This window comes from Pseudochaenichthys georgianus, chromosome 1 (genome assembly GCF_902827115.2).
Source record: "Pseudochaenichthys georgianus chromosome 1, fPseGeo1.2, whole genome shotgun sequence".
NCBI lineage: Eukaryota > Metazoa > Chordata > Actinopteri > Perciformes > Channichthyidae > Pseudochaenichthys > Pseudochaenichthys georgianus.
Window position 1 is genome coordinate 48,710,001 of NC_047503.1, and position 13,930 is coordinate 48,723,930.

General features: G+C 43.1%; 1 protein-coding gene across 1 annotated transcript; it reads left to right on the top strand.

The window, feature by feature from the left end:
- Positions 1 to 432: 432 nt before the first annotated feature.
- LOC117454128 (protein FAM83F-like) lies at positions 433 to 12,365 on the top strand. Its single transcript, XM_034093236.2, has 5 exons — positions 433 to 1,157; positions 6,443 to 6,610; positions 8,880 to 9,001; positions 10,435 to 11,168; positions 11,684 to 12,365. Exons 1-5 carry the CDS (start codon positions 435 to 437, stop codon positions 11,725 to 11,727), a joined length of 1,791 nt encoding a protein of 596 aa, XP_033949127.2. The 5' UTR covers positions 433 to 434; the 3' UTR covers positions 11,728 to 12,365.
- Positions 12,366 to 13,930: the final 1,565 nt, after the last annotated feature.

The following is a 13,930-nucleotide window of genomic DNA, read 5'->3' on the forward strand; positions in this document are numbered from 1 at the left end:
TTTATTACATTTCCACATTGAAAGACACACAAACTAAATGATATACAAAAGACAAATGCTGATATGACTTGGATTAAACTAAACTAACTAAAATAAGTGTTATACTGATAATAATAATTATGTAATACAAATGATGTAGATAAAACAAACAAATAAAATGATCATTTTAAAATACAACAACAATAATAATAATAAAAAGAATAAAAAAACACGTGTTGTACTAATAATAATAATTTTATAATACAAATAAACAAAAATATAGCAACAGCAACAACAAAAAGCATAAAAAGTAATTATTGTACTCATAAGTATTATTTAATATTACAACTAAAATAAAAAAAGGAAACACAATTTAAATAATGATAATAAAAAGTAAATGTATTTTGATAATAAAATCATCATAATATTTTAAACATATCCTAATTTTCCATAAAATGCGTAAAAAGTTCCCAGATATAATATCAATCATTCAGGTTTCCTCCTTTCCATTCTGTAATTTTCTCCCAAGAGTTGCTGTTTTTCCATTTGCACCTGAAGGCAGCATTGAGTTTCCCGGGAGCACCACCTCTCCCAGCCGGACAGGTAAGAACAAAGTTCCCCCAGCTGTACCTCACCTGTCCGGGCGTCGAACAGCCCAGGTGAGCGAGGCATCAACATTAACACACCTGAGCTCCAGGGAGGAGGACCGACCCTCAGCCATGGCCGAGTCCCAGCTTACGTGCATGGAGGACGGCCACATCGGAGCCAATGTCCCGGAGAACAAACCGGAGTTTTACTACAGCGAAGCGCAACGATCTGCCATAGAGGAGCTGCTGAGGAATGGCGACGGAGCCTTCAAAATGCGACTCAAAGAGGACAAAATCACAGATTTCCTGTCCGCGAGGGAGGTGAAGCTTCTGCTAAACACCTTCAAAATGTACGATTTGAATCCGGAGGAAAGTAGCAGTACTCCGGATCCGACAGACCATGATTCAGGGCTCCATTCCACTTATTGGCCCGAGATGTCGGATACGGATGTTCCGCCGCTGGATATCGGCTGGCCCAACGGGGGGTTCTTCAAGGGAGTGACGCGCGTGGCAGTGCACACACACCCGCCTAAAGAGAACGGACCTCACATCAAGATGGTCGTGAGGAAGATGATCCAGGAGGCCAGCAAGGTGAGGGGGACAGGAGCATATCGATATATTAATAATGATTCAGAATCAGGTTTATCACCAGGTGGGTGGTTGACACATACATGATAGTAAAACAACTTTGCAGCGTCTCTTTGCTGGAGGACTGCTTTATCTTTGCTGATGAAGCATTGACGGAGAGAGGACAGGACGAGAGAGGGTCATCTGATTATAGTAAAACATGTTCAGTGAAGTGTGGCCGGACTCCATTATTGACATTGGACTGAACAGATCAGTCATGAGAATGAAACCTATCTTATAGATTAAAATCATCAATTCCAGGGATGTTTTTAAATCACTAACTGCTAGATTTGAGTAGTTATCGACCACTCACAGAACATGGTCGATTAGTCAATTAAATGACGGACATATGTGTCCGTCTGTGGCTGTAGGTGCGCGGCATTTGCGCTTCAGATGATGCTCCCTCCACAAGTTAAGGCCCCCTCCGAGGTGTGGCCCCGCGCAGCCGGCGTGATCGGCCCTGTGTACACAATACAGTCATGTACGAAAGTGTCTAGGACTCCTTTTCATTCATAATAATTATCCTTTATATAAAGTATGACAAGTGAAATGGATATTACAGTAAACGTTTGACTTGTTTTTGGTCTTAAAGGGTTTTTTAACGTGAACTTGTTGAGACCCTCTTCTTTAAGGGTTTTCAGTCAGTCGATTAAAGGCGGAGAGGACAGTGCATAATTCCTCCTCACGCAGAAACAAAGACTCTGAAGGGGCTCTGTGTGTAATGCTCCGTCGTAATGCTTAGTCATGGAGCGCCAGAGCTGAGTCATCTTTTCCGCACAGCAACACTGACGACTCACTGGCCTCTTTAAACACACGGTCAACACAGACGCACGCGTGTGTCAAACGCTTCTCGGAATCCCCTCCCTGTACACTTTCTGTTTCTATTTATAAACTTCTTTTGTTAACGCGTGTTCTCTCCTTCTGTCCTTCTCTTGCATTGGAATGGCCTGAAGCAGAATGAAACACCTCTTTATCATGACTTCCCCATGCTGGCCACACTGCAGGAATGTGGCACATGTGTTGTGTTCTTTTTGTAAATTATTGAGAGTTCTTGTATTTTAATGTGTGAGTATTTTATACCTCGGGATTGTGGGAAATAGTATTTAGATCTTTCTGTGTGTACAAACATATTTTGAGATTGACAATAAAGTTGACTTTGACCTTCACCATTAGTACACTTCCTTTTGTAAACATTTATAATAAACCAGGGATGAGAACTGGCAGCCCACTTTAATATGCTTCTGTTCAGGTTGATATCTGTATGTTGTGCCTCTATAGCAGGGGTGGGGAACCTTTTTCCTCTCAAGGGCCATTTACATTTTTTCAACATCCTCCGAGGGCCGTACAGATTATTGACCTCTGCTTAAAAATCACAGCACATTCATTTGACCTTTCTTTCATGCTGTGCAAAGAAAAAGCAACCTCTTAGTCCAGATATCTCACCATGACTCGCGCATGCATCCACGTGCACGGTTGTGGCATGACCATCAAACAGAAAGATATGGACACAAGATGTGTGCAAATGTATTTAGTTTCCTATCCATGTGGACATGATTTAAGTGGGGGGGGGGGGGGGCCTAACCTCCTCTAGGGGGGTCCGAGGGCATGCTCCCCCGGGAAGATTTTTTTTTAAATATTGAAGTTAAAAGCATCAATCTGGTGCACAGCAAAATGAAGAGATCTATGGAAACATCTCTCAGCACCCAGATGAAACAGAACTGGAAGCAGATTAACTTTTTCTTTATGGATATTTTACAAATCACTCTCCTTTCAAACTGTATTCTTGTTTATTAATAACAACTTTTTTGTACTGTCAGTATTTTATACCTGTTTACTTTATTCTCTTCTTTTTTGATAACTATAATGATCATATAAAGATGTGCCTTCACCTCACTGGTTGGAGAAAAAGCTTCTTATATTCGTTAGCATAGCTAGCTAACCAGATGCTAATGATAACAACACAGTTATTGACTGTATGATCAGTATGACGGATGAACAGATCGCCACTGGGCTTTCAGCTAGAGACACAGCCACGCAGAAACTGCGGCATGTGTAGCCTACGGACTTATGGGTACTGCAATTATCTGAAGTGCTGGAGTGGCGTTCTGGTGCTCTCCGTCAGAACTGCACCCCTGTCAGACGAGACATATACTACGTGATGACACGTTAGGCTCGTGTTGTGTTCAAGGACCCTGACCATTGCCAGGAAAAACAGGCACTCGCTTGTTTAATTATTTTGCGGTCTAGATTTCTTACATTTTTTTATTTTTTGCGTGTGTTTATAAGTTACCTCGAGGGCCGTACCAAATTGTCTCGCGGGCCGTATACGGCCCGGAGGCCGGAGGTTCCCCACCCCTGCTCTATAGGGACATGCTTCAATGTTCAAAAAGCTCTTTACTTTGATCATGTGCCTTGTGATTGGTCAACCACTTGGAGATGTCCCGCCCCTTAGCCTATCCACAATGTGTTTGACCACTAGCCAATATAAGTGCGAGTGTTACAAAGTGATGTCACTATGTTCCAGAAGGGGGAGGAGTGTGTGAGAGAGAAACTAGCCTTTGCAGACCATTTACATGCACATAAAACCTTTACTACATTACATTATATTTGACGCTTTTATCCACAATGACTTGCAATAATGTTTCAAACTCTGAAACAACAAGGACAGTGCAGATATATGCACTGCAAGCCAGTCATACCATCGCAAGTGCTGCTGAGTGAGTTACAAGGCCTACATAATAATAATACACAATCTAACTCTAAAGGGCCTCTTTAACTCCATATCATGCCCCATTGTAAAGGTGTACGGGTGTTTCCACGGTTGTCAGTCAAAGCGAAAGAGAGAAATGCAGCTGTGGAATGCAGCACACCTGGTTTTTCATCGGAGAGACCGGGAGATTTCTCAGAACAGAAACACATTCTGAAAACACCACAGCCAGTTCTGCTGGAACAAACCCAATCACCTGAACATCTTCATTCTTGTTCAACGTTCAAGTGAAACTTGTGTCAGGTTTCTCCTCTCTGTGGAACCACAGGACAGAGTAACCTTCCCTGCCCTGTAACCCTCCCTCCTCTGATCTGAACATGTCTCTACGTGTTTGACAGAACATTCTCCCTTTTCCTCTCGTATTGTTTGTCTCTGAAACATCATATAACGTGTATTATGAATATAACATGCATCAGCCGCGTCCTATCTTCCAGCACTCTCACATCATTCAAAAAGCTTTTCACTCTCGCCTTCAACTCCTGATCCACTAACCCCTCGCCCTTTGTCCACCTAGCTTAGCACTTTGTTGTTATTGTTCTCTACCTGCTTGTAACACGCGTTGAGCACCAGGAGAAGTGCTTTATAAACAACATGTATTATTATCTTCTGTCTAAACAATTCCACGTTTAGACATCTACCTGCCTGTTAAACACTTTGGTTTACACGCATGAACCCGATGCATGAAAGTACTACAATAAGGCCAACACACATGTGTTCCCTCTCCTGTAGTTCTATGGGCTAATTTAGTGCATGTAAATGGTCTGCAAAGGCTAACATCCCGGTGTTCCTTCCTTATGGAGTTTCTCCTTTTTTAATGTTGATGCCTCGTCTCTTTGGTGGTGGACATCCTTTAACCACTAAGGCTTATAATATTAACATGTTTGGAATCAACATGTCAGCCTCTCGGGGGCGTTCAGGGGGCTTAGATTGTAGTTGGCCGCTTTTTGACATTCATTAATATAAAATGAGAGGTTTCTCCATGTTCCCTTTACACTGTGGGTTTTCTCTGGAAGTGTTTCCTTGTATGATGTGAGGGTCTGAGGACAGAGGGTCTGAGGACAGAGGGTCTGAGGACAGAGGGTCTAAGGACAGAGGGTCTGAGGATAGAGGGTCTGAGGATAGAGGGTCTGAGGACAGAGGGTCTGAGGATAGAGGGTCTGAGGACAGAGGGTCTGAGGACAGAGGGTCTAAGGACAGAGGGTCTGAGGACAGAGGGTCTGAGGATAGAGGGTCTGAGGACAGAGGGTCTGAGGATAGAGGGTCTGAGGACAGAGGGTCTGAGGATAGAGGGTCTGAGGACAGAGGGTCTGAGGACAGAGGGTCTAAGGACAGAGGGTCTGAGGACAGAGGGTCTGAGGACAGAGGGTCTGAGGACAGAGGGTGTAAGGACAGAGGGTGTAAGGACAGAGGGTCTAAGGACAGAGGGTCTAAGGACAGAGGGTCTGAGGACAGAGGGTCTGAGGACAGAGGGTGTAAGGACAGAGGGTGTAAGGACAGAGGGTCTAAGGACAGAGGGTCTGAGGACAGAGGGTCTGAGGACAGAGGGTGTAAGGACAGAGGGTGTAAGGACAGAGGGTCTAAGGACAGAGGGTCTGAGGACAGAGGGTCTGAGGACAGAGGGTCTAGCCTCTACAACCCTGTGACCTGCCCGAGGAGAAAGGGAGCGCTGTGGGGAAACATTTCTGAAGACACATGAAGTCCTTAATTCCTCAGCTGATCTCCTTTTGTTGTCGTGAAGCTGGGTCTGTGATGTGTCAGCCCGACGGGAACACAGCGCAGGGATTAAACAGACCTCAGCAGATAACTCTCTGTGAGCTCTGCTATAAAACATTCTGTCGGAAAGCATTTCGTTCTTTCTCAGCCTGACAGACGTGACATGGAGGCGGAGCAAAGAGTCTGAGCTCATGTTTCTTCCTCTGTGGTTAATACAGAATGAGTTGCACTTCCTGCCTGAGTTTAGGTAAAAAGACCCAACAGCGGGAACAATTTCATGTTTTTTTATTTACATTTTTTGAAATCTCTAAAGATACGACATTGACTTTGGTAATAATAACAATAAAATAAAAATAATATTAGGACCATTAAAAAAAAAAAAAAAAAGATGTAATAATGTAAACATTATAAATACACATAAATCCTACTTATTTAATCGATGTATACACGGAATGGAAACATAAAGTATGTCGTGATGGAGGCATATGCATATGTGATGAGATATGTCACTTTAATTCTAATATATTTGAAAAAATATCAAAAAAAATCTTAATTTTCCCTTTCATTGCACTTTCGGATATTAAGTACATATTGATGAGGGACACATTTTATTTGAACAGTTTGAGCACAAGGCTGCAACACAACATGTGGACACGTCTGAAACTTTTTGATTGTGCAATATAATCAATTGTTGAGGTTAATATTCAAGACTCTGGTTACTTAAGTCAAAGGGATTTTCTCAGATTGATCACTTCCTTTCCTCCTGCAGGTGATCGCGATCATGATGGACATGCTGACAGACGTGCAGATCCTCCAGGACCTGATGGACGCCGCCTCTCGTCGCTCTGTTCCCGTTTACATCCTGTTGGAGAAACAAGCCACGCCGCACTTCCTGGATATCTGCCACCGGCTGCAGATCGGAGCACAGCACCTCCGGGTGAGAACACACCTTATTACATGGCTTAGTTGAATACTCGATTCTGATTGGTCAATTCAGAACACGTTGTTAATCCAGAACAGACAGACCGCTGTCAAGGACTTATTAACCGTTGTTAAGGACGCTCACATCTGCAGAAAGAAGTCCGGTTGATTTAACTGTATACAGTTTGCTTTTCAAACTGGGACAAGAAAACAGCGGAGAAGTAACGGGCCAGAAACCCTCCTTTCTACGCAGCGGTCCAGAGATAGACATCAAACGGCGACACATATTCAGTTCCTTTGGCATTAGGGCAGGAATATCTAGATACTTCCCAAGGTCTGACATCATGAGTTGTGCTACTTTTAAAGCAAGCAATGATGTTTTCAAATCTGTAATCAAAAAGCCCCTCAAAAAACGCTATCGAAGCAGTTCCTGCCGTTGCTACGTTAGTTCAAACGGTAACAACGGACTATTTTTCTTGGCGGATGCATGTCATTTAAAATCAATAAAAACATTTTCTAAATCTATAAAAGCATTTCAATTAATATTGGGAGTCATATCGTTACTTTGTTGAGAATTACTTAAAGGTCCCATATTATGCGTAAAGAGACTCTGAAAGTTTCAGGAACAAAGATTTTCTCTCTTTTTGATCCATTTCTATAAAAACCTGTCTGAAAATGAGCTGATCAGATTTTGGCCACTTAATGATGTCATAACGATGTGTTGTCTTGTGTAACCATTAGCCAATCAGCAACAAGGTAACCCCCCCCCCCCCTTATCACCTGAATCTCCTCTAGAGCACCATTGAGTTCTTTGTAACCAGATGTCTCTCAGAGGGGCGTGGGGAGGGGCTCCTTGTCTTCATCTAAAGTAACAGACAGAGAATCAGCACTTTGGAAACAGGGCTGAAACAGAGGGGATTATGGGTAATGCTGCAATTATCTGGTTGGTGTTTCAGCCAATCAGAGACAGGCTCTGGATATATCTGAGACCTGTGATACATTGATGAGAAACAGTATGATAGGAGACCTTTGATGTTAGAAAGCAATATAACAAGATAACGCTCAACCCTAACGGTACGTCCACACAGCAGCTTTAGAGGAATCTTCCACCGCTTCTCTGCCCATTGACTTTGAATGCGGATGACGTCACTTTGCCTCGCTTTTCGCCGAACTGCATTGTGGGGGAGCGAAGCGAAGATTTCCAGGATCTCCAGGATTCAAAAGTTGAGCAATGTTCAACTTTTGAAGCTGAGCTGGAAGCGTCAGCCAATCAAACACGTTTATGCAAATCTGACAGTAGAAGCGCTAGCCAATCAAACCGCGTGTAAGCAGGGAGAGCCAGACCGCAGCTCATTTCCTCATATTCCAAACGAGAAATTACGGTAGCAAATCACCCGGTTCTTTACGACAAGAACTATTAACGGGATCCAAACCGGAGGAACCGGCATGGAGGGAGGTGGCAGAGACAGTGGGGGAAACTGGTAGGTTTTCGCCTGTTTGGGGAGTTTATATATAAATATATTGCTCGCATAAAATCCCCGGGGTTTTTTGCTTTGCATGTCGGGGGCGGGACATTCATGTGATTGGTTGTTGGTCGCGTTGCTCGCAAAAAATCCCCAAGCTGTCAGACACGCCCAGCGCCAAGATTTTCAAGATTTTTTCAAAGCTGCTGTGTGGACATACCGTCACTTATAGTTATACTATCTTAATTATTTGTTAACGCCACACGCACTTGTTGCTGTTTCTGGTAATTGTCACATGGGTGTGGTTATTGGTATTTAGGGCTTCTGGTGTGTTTAGAAACAGGTTTATCACCAGGTAGGTTGATACCTATGAGGAATTTGACTTGGGTGCATACATACAAGTAAAACAAAAATGAAAGAATATGGATAGAGAACTATTTTAAGAACACTATAATTAAAACAAATGTAAAATAATAAAAAATACAGTAGAAAAATAAATTAAATAAAAAAGTATTCACATTGAAATAGACTGGAATAAAATGTTATATATATAATATGTGGAAGTTTAGTAGCATATCTTGTTGACCGTATGATTCTGTTTGTTTATTCTTTTGCGTTACAATATTAAATATCTTTAAAACGTTGAGTTCAGTACAGACTTTATTATTTATGCGCGTCACATCAATGAGCGAAGTTTAGCCTCAGAGCGGCCGTATTCGATGGGAATATAGCCGCCACACTAACGCGCTTTAACATAAAGAGATGAACGTAGCACTGGTAATGCTCCTGATACAAACCTAACCCTAAGCTGTGTGTCTGCAGAACATCAGAACCAGAACTCTTCAGGGCGTTGGATTGGGGTTGTCTTTCGGCAAAGTGCCCGGCGCCCTCTGTAATAAATACATGCTCATCGACGGGGACAAAGTGGCGTTTGGCTCCTACAGGTGAGGACTGACTTCAACACTTATGCAGCTCTTGTGTAAAGTGTCCCAGAGTGTTTTTAATATGAAGGCGGCCATGAAGAGAAACAGAACCACCAACAGGAGGCAATTGAGCCGGACGAGAAACTGACACATCATACCCATCCTCCTTAGCAAAGGGTCTGTTCTCCTTAAAGGCCCTGTCACACTGTCCCGAAATTGACACCCGATGGACACACGATAAAGGAAATGTTCAAATTCGGCTGTGATCGTAGCAACATCGGGCCGTTCGTGAGGGCATCCAAGCCATCGTATGACCGCCGGTGGAGTTTCTCAGGCTCCGGCAGCAACTTCGTGAGCGGCAACTTCGTAAGGCACTCGTGAGGGCATCTTGTCAGGTCGTGTCATCTTCGTGTTATCTTCGGTGCATTCGCCCTCACTCTGATCGGGGCGAATGCCCGATGGCACCGATGATAACACGATGCCCTCACGATGGCCTTACGAAGGGCAAAATTGACACACGAATTCAACACGAAAATGAACCTTCGCAAGGTCCTTCGGCAATTTGTTGGCATGCCAAAGATTTTGCCACCGCTCACAAAGTTGCTGCCGGAGCCTGAGAAACTCCACCGGCGGTCACACGATGGCTTAAGATGCCCTCACGAACGGCCCGATGTTGCTACGATCACAGCCGAATTTGAACATTTCCTTTATCGTGTGTCCATCGGGTTGTTTTATTGCACAACAAAATCATGTAAACATATTATGTAAATAACCCAATTTGTGTTCTGTGAAACTAAAAAGGATATAATATATTATTTTGAAGGAGAGTTGACAGGAAGTTGTTGTTGCTATGGAAACAACATTACGGAGAAAACGTAATATTTTCTACATATAAAGACGGATAAAGTAAAGAACAAAGTCTGAAGATATCAGTACAGTATCATAGTACTGTAACATAATTGTTTTTGGTACTTTCGTTGCAGTTGTATTTCTTAAATGTAATGTAGATGTTGCCTTCGTGTGTGGTTCGGGGCCATCTTCGTGCGAAATTCACAATTCCATATTCGTGTGTCCATCGGGTGGACACTTCGGGACAGTGTGACAGGGCCTTAACCATTAACAACCTCCGAAATGTTTCGTTTAAAAGCAAAGATACATGAGTCACGGTGACAGAGCAGTGTGAGATACACACATCTGAAATGTTTAGGTCTGACTCTCAATCATTGCTAACTTTTTAGCAGAAATGTTTTTCACTTTCTTTCTACTTTCTTTTTTAACTTATCCTCCTTTAGTTATTTCCAGTGTTTCATGCTAAACGAACCCCCCTTTGGAAAATGATAATCTGACTCCATGGTACTTTTTAGTTTTTGCCAAAACTATCCTTCTCTTTTCTTTGCACATTAGTTAAGTTTACCTTTAGCTGATAACTGTTGTACCCTCCGTCTCTGTCTCAGTTTCTCGTGGTGTACGTCTCGTATCGACCGGAACATGATCACGGTGATGACGGGGCAGGTGGTGGACTCCTTCGATCAGGATTTCCGAGAGCTGTACGCCGTCTCCGAGAAGCTGGATCTCTACAAGGAGTTCCACGTTACCAAACCTGCTATCGATGCCACCCTACGCTCCAAAGTGGTTCCCAAACGCCCGCCTCTATCGGCGACAACCTCCCGATTCCAGGTCACCATAGGGGACTCGCGCAATGCTACAATCAAGGTTCCTGCACACAAGTACTACAACCCCAAATACGCACTGGCGTTCGGGGACATCAATCGTCCAACAGGGTCTCTCCAAGAACCAGGACCCAAGAGAGTGTTAGCTCTGCCGGAGGATCTTGATGAGATGCGAAGACCACGAGTGACCAGCAGCGAGAGGATGGACCGTCTGAGTCCCCTGCCCTCTGAGGATCCTGGAGACGGACTCCAGAAGCAGGACAAGAAGGGGTGGGGCGGGTGGGGCGGGTGGGGCGGGTGGAAGTCGAAGTTCTTCAGCAGGAAATTGTCCAATAGGAATATTTTGGATACCAACTTTGCGGACCCTATCAGCTCCGAACCCTCAGAGAGCAACAGGACAGACGAGAACGAGGACGACGTCGAGGTCATCGTGAAGTCTCCGTCCAATCGGAGGCTGACTAAACTGGGCCTGAGGACAAACTCCAGGCAGTCCGTCAACACCACACAGGACGACGAGAGTAAGTCAGGAACATTGGAAAATATAAAGTTTGAATCCAGAATGTACAAATAACCTTATCCAGTGGTTCCCAACTACAACCACAGCAGTATAATCCGTCTTTTTACGGGTTTATTAGACTCGTCGGTCTCCAAATCCACCTTGAGACCTAAACATAAAGACATTATTAACAACAAAACATAGGGCAATGTGACATACACAATACACAGCATGTAAGATAACTTGCAAAATACTTAGAGGCTAAGGACTTTTACTTGGAAAAGAGTACTTTTACACTGTACTATTGTAACGAAATAGAACACCCCAAATAGGGCGTGTTCCACCTCGAGTCACAGGAAGCCTTATCTTAGTTTTAAGTGTAATATGCCCAAAGATATGTCAGATAATATCAGTTATCAGATGTTGTCCTTATTATACAAAATGAACCCGTCTAGTATTTTACAGAAACTGATGAATTCTACATGCTCATACCTCCTATCTCTTTCTAACTATGCTTTTGTTTTTGTTTGTATTCAGGTGTTAAGAGTCACGGTGGAGGGAAAGGTTGTAAAGTGTCCTGAGGAGAACCTGCTGCTGTCTGACTACAAAATGAAAAACGGATTACAAATGGACTTTTGTAACACTGACGTCACCTTAAACTGTGCAACACAAGTGCTTCATCCAGTGCCTTACAGAGAATGAATGTGCGGTTCTTAGTGCACTGACACATTTGGAGATGCTGCCAAATACATAATATTGACTCCAAAGTCAATATGCTAGAGGTTATCTGTGACCCTGATGGTGCGCAGAGAGGTTAAAGCCGTGTGATTGATTGCTCTGTATGTTGATATATGAATAATAGGTTTGTCTAAGGCATATTGAATGTAAATTGAGCAATACTTGGGTTTTATATAAGGTTAAACATTAATACACCTCCTCAAACTTCCAAAGGTCAACTACAGCTGAGTCCTGTGCGGATTGCCATGAGTAGAACCATCCGAAATAGGAGACTTCTCAGGCTTTGATTTATTTCTCCTTTTGACTAATCTACCAAACCAATGTTTCACATCTACCTACCTGTTGTTATGGTGCATTGTGGGCTTTCATATGTGTCCAGTACTAAAATATATTGTTAGTAATATCTGTGACATAATATTGTACAGTGTTTATTTTAATGTCCATTTGATACACATTGTATTTGTGGGATCTCTTCTACAATGTGCGCAATAAATGGTTTCTGATAATGAACAGCTTTTAATGATTGATGTTAAAGAGTTATCTCCTGCTGATGTTCAGGTGTATATCAGTATGTAGTGTCTCTACTTTAAAGAGTCCTCTCCTGCTGATGTTCAGGTGTATATCAGTATGTAGTGTCTCTACTTTAAAGAGTCCTCTCCTGCTGATGTTCAGGTGTATATCAGTATGTAGTGTCTCTACTTTAAAGAGTCCTCTCCCGCTGATGTTCAGGTGTATATCAGTATGTAGTGTCTCTACTTTAAAGAGTCCTCTCCTGCTGATGTTCAGGTGTATATCAGTATGTAGTGTCTCTACTTTAAAGAGTCCTCTCCTGCTGATGTTCAGGTGTATATCAGTGTGTAGTGTCTCTACTTTAAAGAGTCCTCTCCTGCTGATGTTCAGGTGTATATCAGTATGTAGTGTCTCTACTTTAAAGAGTCCTCTCCTGCTGATGTTCAGGTGTATATCAGTATGTAGTGTCTCTACTTTAAAGAGTCCTCTCCTGCTGATGTTCAGGTGTATATCAGTATGTAGTGTCTCTACTTTAAAGAGTCCTCTCCTGCTGATGTTCAGGTGTATATCAGTATGTAGTGTCTCTACTTTAAAGAGTCCTCTCCTGCTGATGTTCAGGTGTATATCAGTATGTAGTGTCTCTACTTTAAAGAGTCCTCTCCTGCTGATGTTCAGGTGTATATCAGTATGTAGTGTCTCTACTTTAAAGAGTCCTCTCCTGCTGATGTTCAGGTGTATATCAGTATGTAGTGTCTCTACTTTAAAGAGTCCTCTCCTGCTGATGTCCAGGTGTATATCAGTATGTAGTGTCTCTACTTTAAAGAGTCCTCTCCTGCTGATGTTCAGGTGTATATCAGTATGTAGTGTCTCTACTTTAAAGAGTCCTCTCCTGCTGATGTTCAGGTGTATATCAGTATGTAGTGTCTCTACTTTAAAGAGTCCTCTCCTGCTGATGTCCAGGTGTATATCAGTATGTAGTGTCTCTACTTTAAAGAGTGCTCTCCTGCTGATGTCCAGGTGTATATCAGTATGTAGTGTCTCTACTTTAAAGAGTCCTCTCCTGCTGATGTTCAGGTGTATATCAGTACGCAGTGTCTCTACTTTAAAGAGTCCTCTCCTGCTGATGTTCAGGTGTATATCAGTATGTAGTGTCTCTACTTTAAAGAGTCCTCTCCTGCTGATGTTCAGGTGTGTATCAGTACGTAGTGCCTCTACTTTAAAGAGTCCTCTCCTGCTGATGTTCAGGTGTATATCAGTATGTAGTGTCTCTACTTTAAAGAGTCCTCTCCTGCTGATGGTCAGGTGTATATCAGTACGTAGTGTCTCCACTGAGACGATAGCTCCACCTAGTGGTGAAAGACATCAATATCTACAGTAAGATGCAAAACTGATGAATGCAGTGCACACAGCTAACGCTAGCTGCCCCCCGCTTCTCTTTTTACCTCCGAGAGGAACCACAGGCCTGATGGGAACTCGGAGGGGAGGGGGGGGGGTAGATGTGGTGCAACACTGAAACAGGAAGTCAGAGCTGCACTA

Bases quoted from the DNA above. Each gene is read 5' to 3' on its own strand.
- LOC117454128 (XM_034093236.2), top strand. From the start codon at position 435: ATGCGTAAAAAGTTCCCAGATATAATATCAATCATTCAGGTTTCCTCC. The intron at 9,002-10,434 runs GTGAGGACTGAC...TCTCTGTCTCAG, and splicing joins GTGGCGTTTGGCTCCTACAG to TTTCTCGTGGTGTACGTCTC. The intron at 11,169-11,683 runs GTAAGTCAGGAA...GTTTGTATTCAG, and splicing joins CACCACACAGGACGACGAGA to GTGTTAAGAGTCACGGTGGA.